Source organism: Empidonax traillii, unplaced genomic scaffold (assembly GCF_003031625.1).
Source record: "Empidonax traillii isolate 1590-97213 ecotype Southwest subspecies unplaced genomic scaffold, ASM303162v1 scaffold92:size1159251, whole genome shotgun sequence".
NCBI classification, from domain to species: Eukaryota; Metazoa; Chordata; class Aves; order Passeriformes; family Tyrannidae; genus Empidonax; species Empidonax traillii.
The window spans coordinates 237,286-259,451 of NW_020955285.1; the positions used below are offsets into that span (position 1 = coordinate 237,286).

The 22,166-nt window shown below is 37.8% G+C and overlaps 1 protein-coding gene across 1 annotated transcript in view; it reads left to right on the top strand.

Annotated features, from left to right (window-relative positions):
- GMDS (GDP-mannose 4,6-dehydratase) overlaps positions 1-22,166 on the top strand; it is a 411,128-nt gene that overhangs the window by 140,919 nt on the left and 248,043 nt on the right. The window contains exons 5-6 of the mRNA XM_027881664.1: positions 13,382-13,574; positions 14,480-14,584. Coding sequence (XP_027737465.1) covers positions 13,382-13,574; positions 14,480-14,584 — 298 coding nt within the window. The remainder of the gene's footprint in view (positions 1-13,381; positions 13,575-14,479; positions 14,585-22,166) is intronic.

Consider the following 22,166-nt stretch of genomic DNA (forward strand, 5'->3'; position numbering starts at 1 on the left):
GAACCTAACCAGTATTAAAAATACATATTTTCAGATACAACTGCAGTTAATATCAGCTTAAATTTGTGTGTGGAGAGAGTACTCTTGCAACATGAGAGGTGTTAAAATCTATAGGAGGGGAAAGTGAAACACTTGCTGAGGTTTTGCTTTCATGGCAAAGTTTTTTAATTTTTTACCAATTATAGAATTTTTCATCACCATTGGCTATTTACATTTCTCAGACTTCCCAGCACAGCTTCTTTGGTAATAGTAGTGATGCAGGATCAAAAATTAGCTAATGTTTCTAAACTCCCGTATGACGCTTCAGAAATTTCCTCTGCTTCTCTGGCTAACAGGCAGTACCAGTATGTTTTTCCCAGTTTTTTGTGGTTCCTTGACAGAACACAGTGTCCCAGGTGAGCCCCACAGAGCCCCAAAGCAGCTTGGGGTCAGCACACTGGAAATTAGCTAAAACTCCTGCTGCAGCCACGAGACATAGTGTTCTGAGCTTATGTCAGTATTGTGTGCAATCACGGATGTTAACTCGCAGTATTTTTTCATCCAGCCGTGCTTCACAGCTATTCAGTGTGTTTCCCTCATGGACGATCACTGCTTATAATGGCCTGTGCAGCAGGACTCTCTCAGTGGCCTGTGAAAGTTCTAAAGATTTCCCCTTTCTGCATGTGCGTTTGTGGGCAAGTTACTATTATGACCTCTTCTTTGGCTTAATACTATGTGATAAAACTTATAGACTGAACTTGATTTTTTTTTCCCTGCCTGATGGTTAAGCTCTGGAAATACAATCTCCTTAGTTTCAGTTAAATTCTTGTGAATACTGCTTGCTTGGAAGGACATGAAAACTGAGTGTGCAGTTTTATAGAGGCTTGCAGGCATGTAGAGAAAATGTGTTTGGAAGGGAAGACAGGTTCAAAAAAATCCTGAGATAGATTTACATGATTCCTTCCACATTTATCTCACTGTGAGATAAATGCAGTCTGTTGGCATGTGCTTCTGATCCTGCCATTTCTTGACTGAGATGTCTGTGAGTCATTCAGAAAAGAAAAAGCATGATTGAAAAGTGCTAATTGAAATAAAATATTTGCATACAATAGAGACATGGCATGTGCCTGAGCTATACATTCTTTTAAAACTAAAATGCAGTCATTCACAGTTTTATGGACTTCATCGTATTTGTGAAATTTGATGTTCCCACTGATCATGTCCAATAGTTTCTTCAGTGTGTTTTGGCAACTTGGTCTTGTCTTCTATATTGCTTTTCCAATATGCCTCATCCTGAGGCTGCTAAGTTCACTTTGAAAGCTAATGGAGCTTTTTATATGTTAATCAAGTCTTACTCAAAGCTTCTCTGAGAGGGGGTTTATTGGCAGGCCAAATGCCACACTATAATTTAGACTAGGAGAGGCACTGTCTTGTAGGTGTCAATATGGTCTTTTGTTGCTTCTAGCACTACTAGAGACAAAAACTTCAATGCTGTTTTAGGTCACAGTCAGGGGTACTAAAGCAATATTAGTTTTTAGGGGTGAGAGGGGAAACTCCCAAACTTGTTGGTTTTATGCGATTAGTTGACTATGACATCCGTATTTCCTGAATTTAAGGTTTACCTTAATATTCAAGTGAAAAGCAGCTATTATTCCTAGTCCTTTTCTCTGGGTCAGAACCCAAGACATAGGTGAAAAATGGGGCTGAAGTTAGGGTTATGTGCTACAGTATACAAATCAGTTGCAATGTTCTGCTTTGATTTACGATCACCGTGGTTCATGAGTGCCAAACCTGCCTTTTAAAATTTATGCCTATACATTGTTTTCTAAGAGCTGTAGTGAAGAGGCTTTAGTAGTCAGTAATAAATGTAAAAATAAAGTAGGGTGAAGGGGATACCAGCAGACAAAATATCAGACTGATTTGTTTTCTGCAAGTATTGTCCTGCTTGTTCAGTAAAGTTTAACCAGAGGGTCTCATCCCTTTAAGCTCTCTGCCCCTTGGCCTTCTCCACCTTACCCCCACATACCTGTCAAGACAAATGTTTTTTCAGATTCATCCCACAGGTTTCTTTCTAGCCAGCCACCCACCCACGTCCTTCTAAGACAGATGAGTTGATTTAGTAGAACATTTTATGTGGGGGGATCACCTTTGAGTTCAGAGTACTCACTGTCACATAGTGTTCTCCCTGAAAGGATGCAACTGGAGGAGATGTAAGGCTTGTGATTTCATAAGTATTCTAATAACATTAAAATCTGAGCTCTAGCAGTGGTGATAATAGTGTATTCCATTTCTGTAGCTTCCTTACACAGGATGAAGAACTATCACAGTCCACTTTGAGGTATGTAATTATTGCTATCCCCATCTTGCCTGAAATGGAATGTTAAAATTAGGTGTTACTATGGTGACTTTACTGAAAACTGTTTCTACAGGTTTATTACATCATTCACAACAAAGCCATCATCAGTTACTTGTTTTGTGGATGCTATTAATACCTTGATTTTAAAATTAATCATATTTAGTGCCTGTACTTGCACTACAGGTAGGGGTATTGGTGCTCCTCTACTAGGGTTTACCCACTTTAGCATTTTAAGGTGGTGTGGTTTTTTGGTTTGTTGGTTGCAATTTTAATAAATTTAAAAGAGTCAGTGGTTTCTTTTAGGGCAAGGGCAAACCTCAGACTCTTATATTTATTTAAAGAATGTTTTTAAGTATCAGCTGTTCTCAAGAACAAGTAAAAGGAAAAGAATGCTGCTGGGTGTGTGAAGGAAAAAATATATTGGTCTTGGAATTGCTGTCCTTTCTTTGAGTAAGATTTCAGAGTGAAATTTCACAGAAGGTGACCTTATGCATTGGAAGAGAAGGCAATTATTTGCCCTCTTCAAAAAAAGAAAACTGAAAAAACCCTGGTGACTTATTTCTTGACATGCTGTTGCATGTTTATTCATTTTCCCAGTCATTCTTGCTGGAGTACTGGAGCAGGAACTGGGAAGGTGGCAACTGTGGGAGCATGTCTTTTGTTAGTACATACATGTCCATCCAAATTTGCCCAATACAATTAGCCATCCCAATTTAATCCTTAATGCACATGCAGTAAAACTGAAAAAAAAAGCCTCAGAAATTAGGTGCATAGAAGTTTGAGGTGTGCTGAAAGCATTCTAGCTAAAGAAGAGTTGTTCGCAGTTTTAGTTGATTTGTGGCAAACCAGAAAGGAGAACTGGGTCTGTGGAGGTGTAAGATTAAGACACATTGTAAGTGATGGCAAGTAAGGGGAGAACGTGGACTTAATGAACAATGTGAGCGGACCAAGAATAGGGCTGAAGTGGTGGCATTTATTTTGAAAATGTGTTTATACAGTACTTTTTATAGTATCTTATAGTACTATTTTAAGAATAAACTGAGTGCACAAATGGGGCAGCCTGCTGAGATGCCACACAGGTGGAGGTGTTGAACTCAGAATCTAACACTGCCATCTTCACTGCTAAACCATGTTCCCAAGAGCCACATCTACACATTTTTTTAATATTTCCGGGCATGATGATTCCACTATTTCTCCATTGTGCCCAAGACAACAAGTCATCATTTTTTTCTCTCTGTGTGTGTATGCACATGCATATTCATTTCCCTCAAAATTCATGTTTTCATTTTGTCTCCCTGAAGTTCTGCTTTGAAAGCTCTTCCATAATCAAATCACCATAAAGTAACAGCCGTGTGTGGTCAGAGCTGAGGTACCTGCCTGCTCTTAGGCTGTGATGAATGAAGTAGTTTGATTTTTGAGTAGCTGTCAGTAAAAGAGAGAAGATAAGTTGCTTTATCTTGCATTTGCTGTGTTTTAAGAGTGCTTCCAGACAGCATTAGCTCAGTTCCACAGTGAAATTGTAACTTACTTTCTTGCAGTGGTTTGGCTGTGTCTGCACCTTTAGATTTCAAATTGAATGACTGAGTCAAGGCCCATATTCACGGGCAATCCCTCTAGTTGGGTTTATGGTGCCATTAATGAGTAATACATGTACATTCATCTAATTAATTTTTTTTTTTTGGAGCATCCCTGTGAAGCAGGGAAGCTCTTTCAACCACTAGTTAGCTGTTAGGAAGGAGATAGAAATTCTTGTTCAAAGGAGAAGAAAAGGCTTTTAATTTTACAAAAAAATCACAGAGGTTTCCATAGAGTAAAAAGTAAAAGCTCTTGTTAATCATCATAGAAAGTTGATTTTTATAAAATATATGTCATATCTCTATAGATGCTTCATTCAGAGTGTGCACAACTTGGTCAAAATTAATTACAGGATTTTACCAGCAGTCAGTGTTTTTTCTCATCGTCTCATCATGATCTGTGCTGCATCAGTTACTAGGAAGATATAGCACAGAAAGTCAACCCAAAATAATGACAATGGTAGCTTAGAGAACTGATCAGACAATTGCCGGTAGATAATGTGTGGGCAGGGGGGAAAAAGAGTAACAAAAATATTTTTTATTAAAAAAAAGTTTACAATTTTGTAGCAAGTTTTCTCAAGATTTTCAAATTCAGTTTACATTATTCTACAAAAGATCTGCATTTCTTGGGTGCATTTTGTTTCCAGATTAAATACCCTTAAGGAAAAAAGACCCTGGTCCTTAATCAAGTATGTCGAAACTTCATTTATGAAATATTTCATTTTGTCATGAAGGGAGAAGCACTTTTGGTACTTTAGAGGTATTGGAGAACCAGTTCTTTGAACTGCTTTTAAGCTTTAACAATGCTATGCGGCATAAGAAATTACAATCTGGGAAGGAATCTTCAGTGATAATAAATGCTGAAAACATTGTTTTCTGGTTGAAAAAACAAAACTTCTGACAGGCCTCATAAACCTAGGGTATTTTGCTTTATGCATTAGTAAGAGGTATAAGAGAGTCAGGCAAGGTAGTAATTTGCAAAGTTTTGGATTAATTCTAGCTTCTAGGCAATATAGAAGTTCTGGTTATATTTGGGAGGGTCCATTATGTTAAGTCATGTCTTGATGTCTTGTTGGCTAGGAAGGCAAAGAGCAGAGAGACTGTTCTTAACAAAGCTTTGCCATACAGGTTATTGCTTTAATTCAATATCTATCTAGCAATGCACTGAAAGTCTATTAAAATCATAAAGCAGATAGGTGGTGAAAGTCTGTTGGTTTCTCTGGGATTTGTTTTTTTTCTTTTCCTCTTTTTTTTTTTTTTTTTTTTTTTTTTTTTTTTTTTTTTTTTTTTTTTTTTTTTTTTTTTTTTGCTTGTGATGATGTTTTTATTACTTCTGTGCAAAACATCTTTCAATGTGTTCTGAAGCGTCAAGGAAGCAAGGGTGAAAGTTTTTTAAAAACTTTCAGGAGGTAAAAAAAATAAAAATCAATTGTTGTCATGTTACAATTTTAAATCACCTGTATATTTTAAATTAATTTCTTTGTATGTGAAAGTGTGTAAAAATGGTGCTGGTTCTTTGGAAGTGACTGCATTCCCTGCATGCATTTTATTCATAGCTCTCTATTCCCCATGTACTTATAAAGCAAAATGAATTGGCTATCTTTTTACATCTGCCTTTGAATGTTCTCTAGTGACTCTGCAAGTTGCCCCTTTTTGTCTTTCTACTAAATAGCATTTAAAGCCTCTGGCACAGCTGGACTTCAGTATGTAAGAAAGCTTTTAGGGTACTACGATGTCATTAGCCATTGAAGCTGCAAAATATGAAACACTGAAACCCATCCTGACTTTGCTGCTTGTGGCATGTGCTTAAAAAACTTGAGTATGTATGTATGTTGTCAAAGCTATCCCTGAACAAAATCATGCTGACAATGAATAAAGAATCAATGCTCCTTTTTTAAAAGCTTCTCTTCTAATCTCTGTAATTTGAAACTGAAGACTTAGCACAGTGGGTTGGAGATTGTTCTGCAAGATAAATCCCTTGCATCACATAACCCTGACAACTCCCCAGTTCCATCAAATTAATAACAAATGGATGAGAAGATAAGCAAAACTAATGGGGAGGTTACATTTTTGTGACAAAGTTTTATGGGCATACTGAGTCTCATGTTCTGCGATAGCCCTCCTCCTTTTCCTCCTCTGCTTTGGTATTTTTTAACTATCAGATCTGAGCATTCCTCTATCTGAAGCTCTTCTCTGGAGGAGATATGATGAATAGCAAGCTGGACTATGTGCCTCCAAAAAGTTGCTGTGAACAACTCTCTACTCCCACAGTAGGAATCGCTGATTTTCCACAAGGCCAGGCCTTGTTCTTTCACACTGTCCATCCATGTTCTACTCATTGGGTGGTGTTCCATGTCTGAACACTGAAAGACACTGCTGCAATCCCATCTCCCTCTCTTCTTAAAATTGTGCAATAATGTATTTTGGGAGCAGCTGCTGAGTATCCTCTGGACCTGCTCTTTTCACAAAGTTGGGCCAGCTTTTACAGCAGGTGGCTCAGAGTGATGTCTGATTGAGTTTTGAGTATCTCCAAGGGTGGAGGTGCCACAACCTCTCTGCACAACCAATTTCAGTAGGAGACTACCCATGTTGTGAACTTTTTTTTCCCCTAATATCTAATTGTAGTTTCTCATGTTTCAATTTGTCCATTGCCTTTGACCTGTCTCTAGGCAACTGTCTTTTAATCCAGTCTGGTAAATTCTCTTAATTCACTAAAGTAGCTAGTTAATGACTGGAAGAATAAGCAATTTACAAATTACTTGTAATGGAGATCTGTTCCAAACACACCTTTGAATCAACATTCAATGGCAAAGACAACTGTAAAATATGTAGGAGACTTTGTTTTATTAAAATTGGATATTCCAATTTAATGATTGTGGCATAAAAATTTTGAAAATAGTAGGCAATTGGTGGTTCTTCTATAGCTCTTAAGTGGTCAGGCATATACCAGTGGGATGCTTTAGAGGCAAAGGTGAATGTGATGACCTTGAGAGCTGAATTTACAACTGCACCTGCAGTTTGCCAGGGAGGAGTAACTTTCTAAAGAAACTGAATAATTAATCCAACTTGCAAGCCCTACTGATAGGGGATCAGATAAATATGAAACTTTAACTCCTCAGAGTATTTCTCCATGCTTATTGTCTGCTTTGGGTGCTTTGGGATGTTTTTTTTTTTTTTTTTTTTTCCCCACAAAAGAAAGAGAGTAGTAGCGTTTACTCATAAAAAGAGAAAAAGGGAACCTGTTTTAATAATGCCAAGCTATTTCTCTTTAAAGCTTATTTCAGCGTGGGCATCAATAACTTGAAATTAATCAGGAGCAGAGTTGTGAGGAAGATTTACACAAGCCAAACCATGAGAAACTGCCATGTAAAGATACGCTGTGCAATGTGTTTAGGAGGACTCTTGCTCCTAATCATGGGTATTTTAGCTGTACAAAGAAAGTGGTTATAGAATGTGAAGAGCATGAAGGATCATTTCAAATTGCTAAACAGCAAAGAGCTTATTTTTTGTGCTTTAGTTTGGGTCTTTGCAATTTGAGGTGAAGGTGAAGTGCTGGCCCAGTGATGTCAAAATCAAACTTATAACCACTTCAAGAAGTCTCTCTAGTCACACAGCCTGCATAGTATGGCAGAGCTGCAGTGAAACTCCACCACTAGGACCCCAGTGTAAGCACTGGTGGAGAAGCATATCTTTTATAAGCTGCACTGATTATTCCTTTAAATCATGAGTACCTTGAAAATCCAAGTTACCAAGCTCTCTTGCTGCAGCAGTATTGTAAACATGTTGGGCTAACAGGAATTTTAGGAAACAATGTTGATTTCTGCTTCCACTTATAAAAATTTTCTTGGCCAATTCTCAACTTGTTATCATGTTTTCAAATTACTCTCGTTTTATATAGGTTACTTTATTTTTTCTGGTTTGCTAATGAGAGAACAAGGAAATAAATAGGAAAGAAGATAAAACTACAAAAAGAATGTTCATTTTATCCAGAATTTGCTATTGATTTTTTAGTCAATTTCTGTTTAGCTAAGAAGTTGAATAGGGCTTTAAGATATCAAGAGTATTGCTTAAAAAAAACCAGTTCAGACCTATTGAATTGATTGTTTTTCTGTATAGCAAAATATATAGCAGTTTGGGGGATTTTTTGTCTTTCAACTACTTCTGTTATTGGGTGAGAAGATAATGAGTTAAACATTCATTATGAGTTAAGAGGCTGGGAGGAAGAGGAATTGTTATATTCTCCTAGAAGATTATCTGATATTTTTGTAGATATATAGGTTCTTCCCCATCCCCTTGACATCAGCCAGGTCCCCTCTGATTCTTTAGATTTCCTAAAATCCCTAAGAATTTTTTTTTTCCCCAGTATGTTAGGACTTTATAGGAATGCTTGGCCCATAATCTGCATTAGATTTAACAACTGGAATGTTATGCTTTACATGCCTGTTCCTAGGGATTGAGCAGCTTGTTTACTGAGATGATATAAGTGATCCCAGTGGTTTTTATTGGCAGTGGAAGGCACACTGAATATTCAAAGCAAACAGAATTTATTTTAAAGAATACAAAAAAGTAACCACTGTGGAACTTGTGAGACTTGAAAAATTTCTGAGCAGTTTTTTTGCTCTGTGATTTGCTTTTCAGGTCTAAACCTTTCTCAATGACCCAATACATATCTTCTACTTAGATAAATCTCAAGAATCTACAATAGGTTTTTTCAAGAGAGAAAAGATGCTTATTTTGATGTTATAGTTAGGTTAGCCACCTTTCCTTTTACAGTGAAAGAATAATAATTTATGTTTATATTATCCTATTTTCTTTTGGGGCTTCACATAATCTTCTCTCTTATTAACACCAGCCTTCTCTGAAACTGAGAAAGGTGTAAGAAAGAGATGAAATTTCAAATCATTATTTATATTCCTTAGGTAGAGCATTGAAGCGCATTCTGCTAGCATACACTTTTTTTTGATGTTTGAAAACTGATAGTTAATATGACTGCAGCCCAATTTTTGGATTGTTCCAAATGACAAAACAGAGATGAAGTATCTCACAAAGCCAAACCTGTGTTTGATAATTTCCAGAATATCACCAGTGTTGACAATGCACTGGTCAGAAGCAAGTATTAATAAGTCTACAGTCTTGTATGTAGTGTTTATAGACATGACAGGAATGTGGTCTTGCGGAGGGTAAGACCCATATGTTTTCATTTAGATAATTTTCAGTAAGCTTTTAAATCTTGTTAAAGGCCTTACTAAGCTTGGTTTTGAATGATCAGTTGGGAAACATCATATTTAAAACATTGCTCTATTAAATTCAAATCTCTTGTAGAGATTGAATCTGGTGATTATAAAGAAATGGGAGGGAGGGAATACAAGAGTTCAAATTCAAAAGGTAGCAACAAGTTCACAAAACTCATTCTGACTGTAGCAACATGAAAGAAGAGACATAATGTGGTTCAGTGTATTCATACTGTGTCCTGTGATTCCAAAGTGTTATAACTAATGAAACTATGCTGCTTTCAAGAAAATGTTGCCATCCTATGGGTAAGCCTCGCTGTGGAAATCTTTCCTTGCCTGAGAATGTATTTGAAATGTAGTATATTAGGGATGAATCCAGCAGTGAAGATACTCACTATATAGAATTCCTATGTACATAAGGAGTCTGTTTGCATTTTAGTATTCCTTGAGGGAATTGTGTGGGGTGTTTATAATGTGAAAACCTGAAACTTGAAGTACTTTTTACCAAGGATTTAAGTGTCTCCTTATTGTTCTGTCCGCTTTTAATGACACATTTATCACTACCTATTGAATGGAATAAATAGACATATCTGAAGAATATACTTTACCATATCACCAGAGATCAATAATGGCAAGTGCAAAAGCATGGTGTCCCCATTATGCATAAGAAGAGAGTCCCAAGGTCACGCAGACTAACATGTTCCAAGTAGGCAATTTCTGTTTTGTTGGTATGCCATGCTTTCTCTTTGTCACAAAGTCTGTCCAAAGAGGCAAAGAAGTTTTGGATCCGGGACTTCAATATTCTTTGAGAAAATTTTCAGATTTAAAGTTTCTGCCATTCAAAGAAGCTTCTTTTCTGTATTCCAGTCATTATAAAAAATTCTGGCATTTCCTTCAAAACAAGGTCTTGCTTTTTGGAGTTGACAGTAATGGATAATTTTGGATTTTTGAGGGAAGAATGGGGCATCTATTTTAGGTAGCTAAATTAATAAAGGAGTGTGTTTATAGTTTCTCCAAAGCATGATCAAGAGCATTTCCATTGGGCCTTCTGCTGTGACTCACCACTGTCTTTACTGGTGTGCAGGAAGACAGTCTTCCTAATTCAGGCACTTAAGAAAATTGTCATAAAGTAGGCAGTTGGAAAACTCTCATCTGTGGGTATTAGCTAAGCTCTTTTTTTCCACTGAGTAAGTGTTTAATCTTTCATAAAGTATGACTTGTTCTTAGCCTTCATACACCTGCCTTTACAATCATTTCCATGACATATCTACTTTCTCAGGTAGTTCCACTACTGGAGCTCAGTGCACCAGCAGAGATTATTTCTATGAGTAACATCTATTCAATCTGATTCTATAATTTATTTCTATAATTCAGTCTTTCCTTGTGTTATGCATGCATGTCAGTTCTCTCTTGCACATCCCTCTCAATGAGGTCCCTGCCTTTTTTTTGTTGTTTGGGTTTTTTTGGGGTGGTGGAGGGGTTAGGGTGCGTGGGTTGTTTGTTTTGGGGGTTTTGTTTTGTTTTGTTTTTTTTTTAACTCTTTAGCCTTTCTGTGGGTCTTGAACAAAATTATGTGTATAAAGCGAGGGAAATAAGGTGGTAAGGGATAACTTCTCACCTTTTCCTGCTCTGCCCTGCTTTATTTGAAACTACTTAACTGATCTTGTATTTTATAAAACTCTTTTGCATTTTTAACTTTGAATTAGAATCGAATTAAAATTTTGTTTATTTTTATCTCTATTTGCAATGTTACTGCCTATTGTTACGGGATATCTTAACAGTCCAGAGTTTTTGGTGTTCAACGTTTTGGTAGATAAAACCATTTTTTATTTTCCATGAATGCCATAAAACCTGCACTCCAAAATGAAATGAGTTTAGTTGTCTGAATCCTAACCCTGGTGAACAACTGTCTGCATTACAAAATCACCCAGCAGACACAAAACTGGCGTTTTTTGCCTGGGGACACTCAGACCCAGTAGGCATGGAGACACAATTACCTCACACCCCAGGGAGTGTTTTTTGTAGGTGAAGATTGAGGTCATTCATCAGGCAATAGGGAAAAGCATCTCTTGTGAAACTGGTCTCTGCATCAGCCAGGCAGAGCATTTCACAGTGCTGCTGCAGCCTCATTGCCCCCTCTGGTTAAGAGGTTTTATAATCTGTGATCTCTTAGACTAGCTCAGTTACATGTGCCTTTTACTTTGTAGTAGAATATGTAAGCAAAGATTTGCATTTCAGGGTGACTTTTTTAGCAGGTTATTTGTTGGAAACGATACCTTAATATAAGTAAATTCTTGGTTCTGCTACAATAAGTTTGTATTTTGCCTTTTGTTGGAAAGCTGGGACATAAAGTAATATACTAATTTATGTTCCTTAGTGCACTGTTGACTGTATCACCTGTTCTTTAAGATGTTTTCCTAAGATGTTACTTATACTCTGAAGCTGAGAGGTCTTAAGTGTCTGTCATCTTTGTGCCAAATGGATTAAAACAAAAAATGAACATCACTTCTTGGTAGATCAGTGCTCAATTTCAGCTGGGTCATACCAGGTTAACAAGCCAAAGTATCAGGTTTCATTTTTTGGGTTTCCTTTCTTTTTTGCTAAAAAAAAAAAAAAAAAAAAAAGTAAGGTTTACTTTTGTTCATAGTGAAAACTCAAATTAATTGATTTTTTTTTTCCCATCTGTTGTATAAATAAGCCTTAAACTTCCGGTAATTACTGAATAGGGAAAATGGCTTAACAAAAGAAATTAATACAGGGCTATCTGTCTGAATCTGCAAAGATCCTACAAAACTACCTGATAAGTGACAGGTTTCCCACTGGTTTCACTGTGACACCTCAACTTGTCCAACTATGTCGTTTACTCTCTATTAGTAGCTACCCTGTCACTGAAGAGTAATGAAAGGGATATTGTAGATCTGTAGTATCTGATATTGGTAGTGTCTCACTAACATCCAGCATAGACTGTATAAAGAGACTGCAATGTTGCCATCACTCTAGAGCTCGTTACTGTAAGTCAGTCATCAGTCAGAGGGGATATAGGTAGAAAAATTCTTTGGGTCGAGTTCATGAAGGAGATTGCTCTAAAAGAGTATTCCCCTTACTTTTTATAACATTGTCAGTTTTTATCAAAATCTGACATAGGCGAAATCCCTGGATTGGACAGAGAATGTAGAGAGAGAGACATGCCCCTGGGATGGGAACTGGTGGGAGAAAATTCCTTGGAGTCCAGGAGCTTTGCCAGAACATCCAAAAAACCAGCCTGTACCCACCAAGCAAAAAAAGAGAACTTCCTTCTGAGCATGGTTTCTCCTGCCTGCAAATTGAGGTGGTCACAACACATCTCTTAACCTTCAGCTGGCTTTTTCCATTTTTTTTTTTTTTCTGCTGTAATGGAAAGGAAAATAATTAATTTATTTTTTAAATGCTCTGAAAGCTAAGATTTTAGCATTGATTGTGGCATAGGCCACAAGCTCTTCATAAAGATAACTGAGAAAAACTGGAGTGGGGAAAGAAAAAGGACTCTTGGCCCACCGGTGTGCGTGAGTTTATTATTATACTTTGAAGAATGTGTCAGTTGGAGAAGTCAGGTTTCTTTAGGATACCTCCACCCTTTGCTCTCACACTTCATCATCCCCCCAACCTCTGTCCAAAAGCAACAGCTCTGGTACACCTTGGCCAGGGGGGGTTGGTAGTCTCATTTGATAGCAGATATTTCCAGTCTTCTCTGAACTTTGATGTATGTTCGTATTGCACAACTTTGGACATTGTTTAAAATTTTGGGGGTATTTAGATACATTTTTTTGCTGTCATGCTGTCTGTCTAGCCTGTTATTTTTTTAAAAATATATTTTGGGCAATTATAACCAAATTGGTGTGTGTCAAATATGCTAAGCCCAAGTGAATGTTGTGAAAATTGGCAGCTGTGGAGATAACAGTGCCTGATAATGTTCCCACTGTGGGGAGGCTTACGCCTTACTTCACATGGGAAAATAATCCCAAGGAACACTAGTCTTTTTGTTCTGCTATTTATGGAACTACTTATTTATTCTTGGAAATCCTTTGAGGATACTTTTGTATTCTCAGTATCTACTCTGTACGAAAGTGTCTAGATGGTCTGTGACAAGTGATGTATTATATTACATATTATATTTATATTACTTTGTTTGGCTGTGCATGTTCACAGCGTGTTCTGGTCCTCCTAGTAAAATTAGTGGGGTTTTATTTCTTTCTCTCCCCAAGATTTCTTTCGACCTAGCAGAATATACTGCTGACGTTGATGGGGTTGGCACCTTACGGCTTCTAGATGCTATTAAGACCTGTGGCCTTATCAACTCTGTGAAGTTCTACCAAGCCTCCACCAGTGAACTTTTTGGAAAAGTGCAAGAAATCCCACAAAAGGAGACCACCCCTTTTTACCCAAGATCGCCTTACGGTGAGGATTGCTGATGGGGTGTGTGTGTGTGTAGTGCCTGCCTGTCTGTCTGTCTGTCCTCCCTGCTCATGTCTCAGGGCTGAAGTCATTTGTGAGTGAGATTAGAATGATGATAGAGCTCAAGTGACTAGACATGTCGAGAGGCATACCTCTATGAATTACTATATAAAAAGTATTTGCTGCCATTGCCTGGGGGTTGGAAATTAGCATCTCACTTCACAAGACCTTGTTCATTCAGCTCAGAGGTGAAGAGCTCTCGAAGAGGGAGGTGCGGGGCGGGGGCGGGGGGCTGGAAGAGACAGGGTGACTCTTCCTTCAGAAAGGATTGTGAGGTATGGCTGAAGTGATAAGGTTTCATATTTTTTGTTGCCTAAATGAAAAACTCCCAAGAGCTCACTTCTTCCTTCATGAAATCGCATGAAATTTGAAACACTTATTAAAGCAATGGGCATGGAGGACTTTGGTGATAAAGTTTCAAATCAATTTAAGTGTTAAGGCACCAGATTTTCGCTTTTATTCCTTCAAAGTAATTTTTATTTTGTTTTTTTTTATTAGCAGGGGTCACCACAGTGGTGTATTTCACACACTCTGTGTTAATTATATTGTAAAAGAAAGACTGCTGTGCTTGAGTGTGCATAAGAAAACAAGTAAGAGGGTGCCCTAATGCTTTCTAGCCAGCTCTGAGGCTGCACAGAAGATGAGTATTTTCCCTGTCAGCTGCTGTTTATTGGGTTGGATTTTTTTTCCATATAAAATTTGACATATATAGGGAATTAACCAAATTCTGAAGCACTCTGCTGTTGAAAGGTGGACTTCACCCTGCATGTGAAATAGATGTGTGTGTGTGTCTGAGCTGTGTACGAGCTTAGCAGATATATAATAACGCTTCAAAATTATTTTTGTAGGGGCAGCAAAACTGTATGCCTACTGGATTGTGGTGAACTTCAGAGAAGCCTACAATCTCTTTGCTGTGAACGGCATCCTCTTCAATCATGAAAGCCCCAGGAGAGGTTAGAAAATCCATGTGAACCTCTTCTCAATTTTGCATACATCTGGTCAGAAAACTGGAACAACGTATCCACAGGTTTCATTTAAACTTGCCAGAATTCTATAGGGAGGGTGCCATGACTTGTAGCCTACTCATGGCATTTAATGTAGGCAGAGCCTACAGAATAGCAGCTTTCTCTTTCGAGCTTCATATTTCATTTTGTAGCCCTCTGATGCCGAAGGGAGGCTTATGTACCTAACTTTGTGTATCAAAAGAGACATACTGCAATAACATAACATCCCTGTGTTCTCTTTCCCTCTTGATAATAAGTCAAGGCTAAAATGTTAAAAAGACACATTAAAAAGGCAAGTTTTCTAAACATTTAGTTGGGCAACTACATAAACAGATACAATATCAGGTGTGACATATGCTGAAGATTTTTATTTGCATATAAATGTCAAATTGAGAGACAGAAATAATAGATGCTCTAAATTCAAAATACTAATGAGTACAGCCTGGTGTATTTTGAAAAAAATTTGAATTATAGCCCATACCTTCTGACAAGATGGTTTTTAACACATGGCTTCAAACTGCCTTTCAGTTTAATCCTTAATAGCAATGCAGCTTAAATTCCACTTAATCATCCCTTTTCCACTTACAGTACTTTATGAACAATTAATGCTAGTATTTTGAGTAAGAATCCATGGTTGATTATAAGTCTTTTACAATGACAGTTTCCTCTACCCTTTAAGTACTGTGACTGTAGAAAACACTCTAAAATTAAACTTTTATATTAAAACAGAAAACTGGATTCTCAGTGCAGAGGCCTTTTGTTGTGGTCTGTTTCTAAATGAAAAATAAATTCAAGTTTTACAGGAATGCAATTATATAAATTATAGCCTGGCACAAAATTTTAATCTTACTTACAAATGTAAAATAGACCATATTTGTAACTCTACTTAAAAGTGGCGGGGGGGGAGGCGGGAAAGAAAAAAAAAAAAAGAAGAGAAAAAAAGGAGTTGATGTCAATAGGATTTAAATATTGATTTCAGTCTTTGGAAGTCACAGCTGTGAAACCTCATCATACACTGGGCAGGCAGCATTTACAGTAGATGGTGCATCAAATATTTGGTGGTAGAAGCTGGTGCATCACTTCACTGAAGCAAATGACAGCACAAGTTCAAAATTAAAGGAGAATCAAATTTACTGCATTGTTTCATTTAGAAACCGTAATACTTTGCTTTCTAATAAAGAGTCTACCAAGGTATATTCTTAGTGTGCTGTAAACTGAAGTCTAAATTGCTCTGAGTTGTTACTGTGTAATTAAAACATTCTGACCAACATGAAAAGTGAGAGAATATGCAATAACTAATATTTGCTTGGCATGATTTCTAGTAACACTAAGGAGCTACAAGACGAGATGGAAATTATGCAAATTCATTTACCATTTGTGCTGCTCCTCTGTAGACTTCTGCCATTTTAAAGGAGAAAAACTTCAGTACTCATTGCTGTTTTGATCCCTCTGACATTTGTTCCTGCTGTGGCACTGCTGCAATGTAGTTACCGATCCAAAGTCCTTTTCAACACATTTAATGTCGCCGTGGAGAACCCAAGTTTGTGCTTTGAAGCCTCGGGCTGTACTTTTCACTGTGTGAATGTGCTGGGTGCAGTTTTAAGCCCCTTATGCCACGAAGAGGAATCTTGTCCTAGGAATGCTCTGTTTGCCTTAGCAGGAGTATATGCCAGGAAAGTGAGTGTAACCACAGGCTAGTGCCATTTGCATAGTGGTTTTATGGTAGAAAGTCTGAAAAACTGTACAGGTAAGAAAGTGGAAGAAAAGTAATTTTGAGATTGTTTCTTGATAGCCATTCATCACTTTCCTAATACTTTCCAGGACTAGAAAGGCACTTTGGGAGACAAGGAGGATTTAACTGTGATTTCTAATTCCTATGCAGAAAGGCTAATATACATGGAAATTTTAAAATGCCTTATGGTTTGGCCTTTTTTTTTTTTCTACTGATTTCAAAGATTGGAAATACCTAAATAAACCAACACATATTTTGTTCCAGTATTACATACCATTATTCCAGTTGGTTTAGCTTTACACTGAATGGATCAAATACAACATTGTATTGATTGTGACACTATGTGCATCTAATCTACACAAAACCTAATGCCCAGGAGTCAGAGAAGAGCAGAATTTTGTGGCAATGTAGCTTGCTGAGTTGCAGAGTTGATCAAAGGACATGGAACTGTTGCAGCAAGTGCAGAAGAGGGCCAATGAAGTTGCTAAGAGGACTGGAGCATCACCCTTATGAAGATAGGCTGGGAAAGTTGGGCCTGGAGAAGAGGTTGCATGGAGATCTCCTAGCAACTTTCCAGTATCTGAAAGGGACCAACAGGGAAGCCAAAGAAGCACTCTTCATCAGGAACTATAGTGACAGGACAAGGAGTAACTGATACAAATTGATAGGGGGGAAGTTTAGATATTAAGAAGAAATGGTTGTTAGATATTAAGAAGAGGATGATTAGACATGGAACAGGCTACCCAGGGAAGTTGTGGATGCTCCAAACTTGGCAGTGTTCGAATCCAGATTGGAAAAGGCCTTGAGCAACCTGGTCTAGTGAGAGGTGTTCCTGCCCATGGCAAGCGGGATTTAAACTAGATGATCTTTAAGGTCCATTCCAAGCCTTTAACATTCTGTGATTCGATGATCAGTCCTGGCAAACAGTGCATATCTAAAGTGTTAACCATACTTCTGAAAATTGCTGTAGGCTTCCTACAGTGAATGTATTTATAGGAAAATATTGTGAAGAGACAAATCCGAGTATTTCTTGTAGGCAGGGATCCATGAGGTATGCTACATTGTAAGGCACTGTTAAGGATAAACAAATTGCATTTTTCATACTTGGCAGGGTGAATTGTGGACTATGATCAAATACAGAAGTATTTGTATTTGAAGTACCAGTGCTCATCGTGAAGGATAGTGAGTTGCAGTTGTCTGCTAAGTGGCTTTTAGCAGCTGGTAACTGATGTGGAATTGAATAGACAATTGTAAAGGGTTTGCTTCATGATCTGTATTGTGGTTTAGGGTCACTCAAAGAATCACCCTCCAAGCTATTAACAAAAATAGTTTTAATATGAATTTATAAAAGTGTGACTTAACAAAGCTTAATGGCAAGGTCCACTCTTACTTACTACATAGGTGAAAAAATACAAAGGAAAATTGAGTTAGAATCAATCTAGAATGATTTGCACAGAAACGGAAAGCACTAAAATGTAAGGGAGACCCACTGAGTCATGAGGTTCAGGGTGCTCCTCCTTGCTTTCTAAACTCCTCATGGAACTCAAGTGCAGGTAGTTCCAATCTCATTCTCAGACCTGTACAATAGTTTATGTCTAAAGGAATTAATTCTTTCATTTTTTTCATTAGTATTAATGAATTAGCATGCTCTGCAACTTCCTGAGCATCATGCTTGATATAATGGATCTCTCCACCTTGGTTAATGAAGGATCCCTCAGTCCCAGGCAAGGAATCTCAAACCTTGAGATGGATCCCAGATCAAGGGGAAAGGTACTGCCATGAAGTCCAGTTGCAATTTAGAGAGAACTCAACCTGGACTTATCCAAAGATCTGCCATGAGTAGAAAGGTCTCTCTGGCTCAAGGGGCAACCTTGAGAGGTGTCCTAACTCAAGGAGAGCACTGCCACATTGCGTAGCAGGGAGACCTCAGAGAAGGCTCATTTAGGCTCTCATCTTTATGGGATAAAGTGGTTGGCTTGTAGTCAAATTACATGTGATGGGAAAGGTATGCAAGTGATTCTTTGTACCTACAACTTTCTTTGTTCCTTGATAACTGAATCTTGGAAAAACTACCCACTATTCATGTGTTCAAGCTCATGTGCACTGATGCACTGTGGGTCACTCTGGCCCTTTGTGGGTTTCCTGGATGATTTCTTTTCCTGGCTACAGCTTAGGCCTTTACCTCCTTTGGAGCCTGAACTAATCTATTGCTAGTTTGGTTAAGGGGGCAAGTGCATCTGTCACAATTCCTCTTTATATTGTGTTCTGATATTGTACTGTAGGGGCAGCAATACACAAACCTAGTGAAAATGAGAACTATCTAATCTCAGGAACTGTTTCTCTGTGAAAAGAGTTTAGGAATATACATGTCTTATTTCAGAATGCCAGTTCTTCTTCTGAGCCTTCCGGTTTAAACTCAGAAAGGAGCACCAGTAGTTAATCTCATGTAGCCTGTATAATAATAAGGAAGTCTACACAGAGTTCATAAGGGTAAAGAATGCTTAAGTCTAATATGAGAGGTTTCATATTCCTCAAAATCACAAAGGCTTGAAAGAAGTCTTGGCTTTGAGAACATTTGGTTTTCTACTTTTATCTTGTTCTATGAGAGAAAGACTGTAATAGGAGTAGTTCTTAAGATGTGATGCCATACTGTAAAGCTGAGCACTTAAGTTTTCTGTGTGGGCTTTCTTTTAAGTATGATGTTTCATGTTCTGACAGTCAGAGTGACTTTACAAAAACACCAGTGATAAATTCCAGGTTGGCTGAACCCACTGCCTGAGCCTTACATCTTAATTTGGGAATAGTACAGCGTTATTAAATTGCACAAATTCTTGTGTCCATACTCAAGAGATACATGTGTATGTAACAGCAGAAACTATTATCTAAAATTTCAAATGAAGAAAAATTAGTGGCAATGTTTTAGACTAATCTTAATAAAATATACATCTACTTTGAACCTTTCTGTAGTACTTTCCTTTCTATTATTTTCTTTATATTATACATCTGCCTTTCATTTGATTTGCCTTGCATTTCACTTAGTCATTTTTACAGTTTTGTAAGATGAAATAGTCACTTTTTGACCAGTACATACTTTTCAGCTCACATAAATCAACACAGCTGCACTGAAGTGAATAGGGTCATGTTGATTTATGCCAGCTGAGGGTCTGGCATAGTACTTCCAGTAATGGTCTGGTAATGTAAGATAAGCATGAACTTGCTTCCTTTGGGAAAAAGACCTGTATTAGCAGTATACCTTGCTAAAGCTGATTTCTACAGTTACTTTCATCAATTTTATGCAAGTATAGCTAGAGTGTTTCCTGATTTATAATAATGCCAAGGTGAGTGGGATCTTCCATTTCTGAAGGTTATTTACTGTCTAAGTGTGACAGGAGCTGAAAAGCAAAATGCTCTACAGTAGTAGTAAGCTACAAGGTGGCCTCTCTTTCCAAAAATGAACAAACAAAAATAAGTCTAAAAAACTTTTCCAGAATGATTCTTTCCCACCCCACTCCCCCTCCCCTCACTCCCCAAGACAGCATTATGGGATACCAAATGGGGAACTTGGTGGCCACCTAGTTTCTGGTGGTGGCTGAACATGTCTCCTAATATTATCAGTGTAGAAATGTCTGCCCTATAGCAATATTTGAAAGATATTTCTGTTCAGTGAAATGACGGGTTTGACAGTGAAAGAGTGAGGCAATTAGCAAGTCTATTTTTCAGGAAAGCTAGGGCTTGATCCAAACTTTTTTTACTTCACTGGAAAGGTTCCTATTCTTTTGTTGGGCTCTGGATCTCACTAATACCTTCTCTTCTGAGTGAGAAGGCAAACTACTTGTTGACAGTGTCATTTGTTTCTTCCCAGACAAGCGCTTACTGTTTTTTTCTCCTCAATTCTGTGTAAGAGGTTTTCCCAGGTTTACAAGATGTGCCTTTGGATGTCTGAGATAACTTTCTGATTTGGTTAACCACTTCATTGCTTGCCTCAACTGATCTTAATCTGCCAAGATGTACAAACATGTACAGCATGTTTCCTGACACAATGCAACAGAAGTTTTGTTTGGTTTTGTTGCTTTTTTTTTCCCCCTAAGTAATACTTTGCCTCCACACATGACATCATTGTGTAGATCATTCAGTAGGGAATTTTTGTTTGTCTGATACCAACCCTGGTAAAGCAGTTGTCATCAAACCATTGCTGTATAGCCAGAGGGAAAGGATACAACTGCTCATTTCTGTGATCTCTTTCAGCCGGGGAGGAAATGGCTAGGTGTTAGATTGCAGGCTGAATGTTGTCAAAGTTCATGTAGTAATATTAAAATGAAAAGAAATTATGATTTAAAGAGAATGGGGAGTGTTCTTTGCTTTTATTTTTTATTTTGTTTTAACTGGTTCTCAGGTTTGCCATGGGGAAGGGGGTAGGAGTTTCCCCTACTCAGTGTCAATATATGTGGGTATCTTTTGAATTTATGGTTTTTGTTGTTACCTTTTTTTAATCACCTTTCAGTCTCTCTTTTGCCTCTACTTAAATGAGAAAGCAGAAGCAGATGGTGACATCTGCTACTGACTTTCACAAAAAATCCATACAATCCCTACTGTAACAGCTGTTCTTCTGTATCTACTATATAGAGATGTAGTCAACATCTGCCAGATTCCCCTTTCTCATTTCTGTGGTTGAGGAGACTAATTGCTAGTCTCCTGACACACTTTCTGTGCAAGAGAAGCTTGATCAACCTAGTACCATTGGAAACACAAAGGGCTTTTGGTGGTGGGTTTTTTTTGTAAATTACATAAGTGTGTAAAATTTTCAGTGCAGAGCTACATCTCTTTCATTTAATACAAAATTTCCCAACCCGTGAGTATTTCTGAATAGCAAAAGTCAGCAGAGTTGCTTGTGACTTCCTTAGTCCTTGCTGGATGAGAAGAATACAGGCTGGCTAGTATCATCAAGGATCATTTGCCTAGCATATTGAAAACTTGATGGCAAGGTACCATGGCCAATGTAAAAGGAGTTACTGAGACAGTTGTGTGCGATAGAGCAGCCAAGATCATTTCATGCTTTTTAGTTTGCATGTTTCAACAGAGAAAGCATGCAGTGTCCTGAAGACATGCATTCCTACTGGCTTTTTCTCCCTGCTGCGAGACTGATCCTGCTAAGTGATCCATGCAGGTGTTTCCTTATCTACACATGCAGCCAAATGTCAACGGGGATAAATGTGGGCATTAGAGTCTACTTGCACAGAGGGATTTGCAGTAATATTGGCTGTAATAATAGAAAATTACCAGGTAATACCTTTCTGCTGTTTTACCCAAGTACATGTGTTTTCCCCCTGAAAAAGATCCAGTGTTACAAAATAATTGAATTCAGTAATTATGATGATGCTGAACCTGCTACTGACCAATTAGTACATATCAGAGCACACCACAATATAGGGAGATTTTTGTCTAATTCTTATGTTGCTAATAAGCCATATTAGCTTTATACTTTCAGTGTCACTTTCCAATTGCTAGCCAATACTGATATAGGAAGGCAGTGCAATCACACCAGAAAGTGGGGTTGTCTCAGGGACCTTGTGTTTTAAAAGCTGTACCAGACATCTGAAATAAGAACGAAAGGCTGAGACTATTTCTGCAAGCCCTTAGCTTTGGACATTCAGGTAATCCAGGTCAGCACCACAGAACTTGTCATGTATGGGAACAAAACAGTCACTATGTGAACTGAATCAGGATATAAAAAGATATTTTTCTGAAGTGAGTCGTTGATGAAGAAAGATACTGTGTTGAACCGTCTAATTACTGAAATCT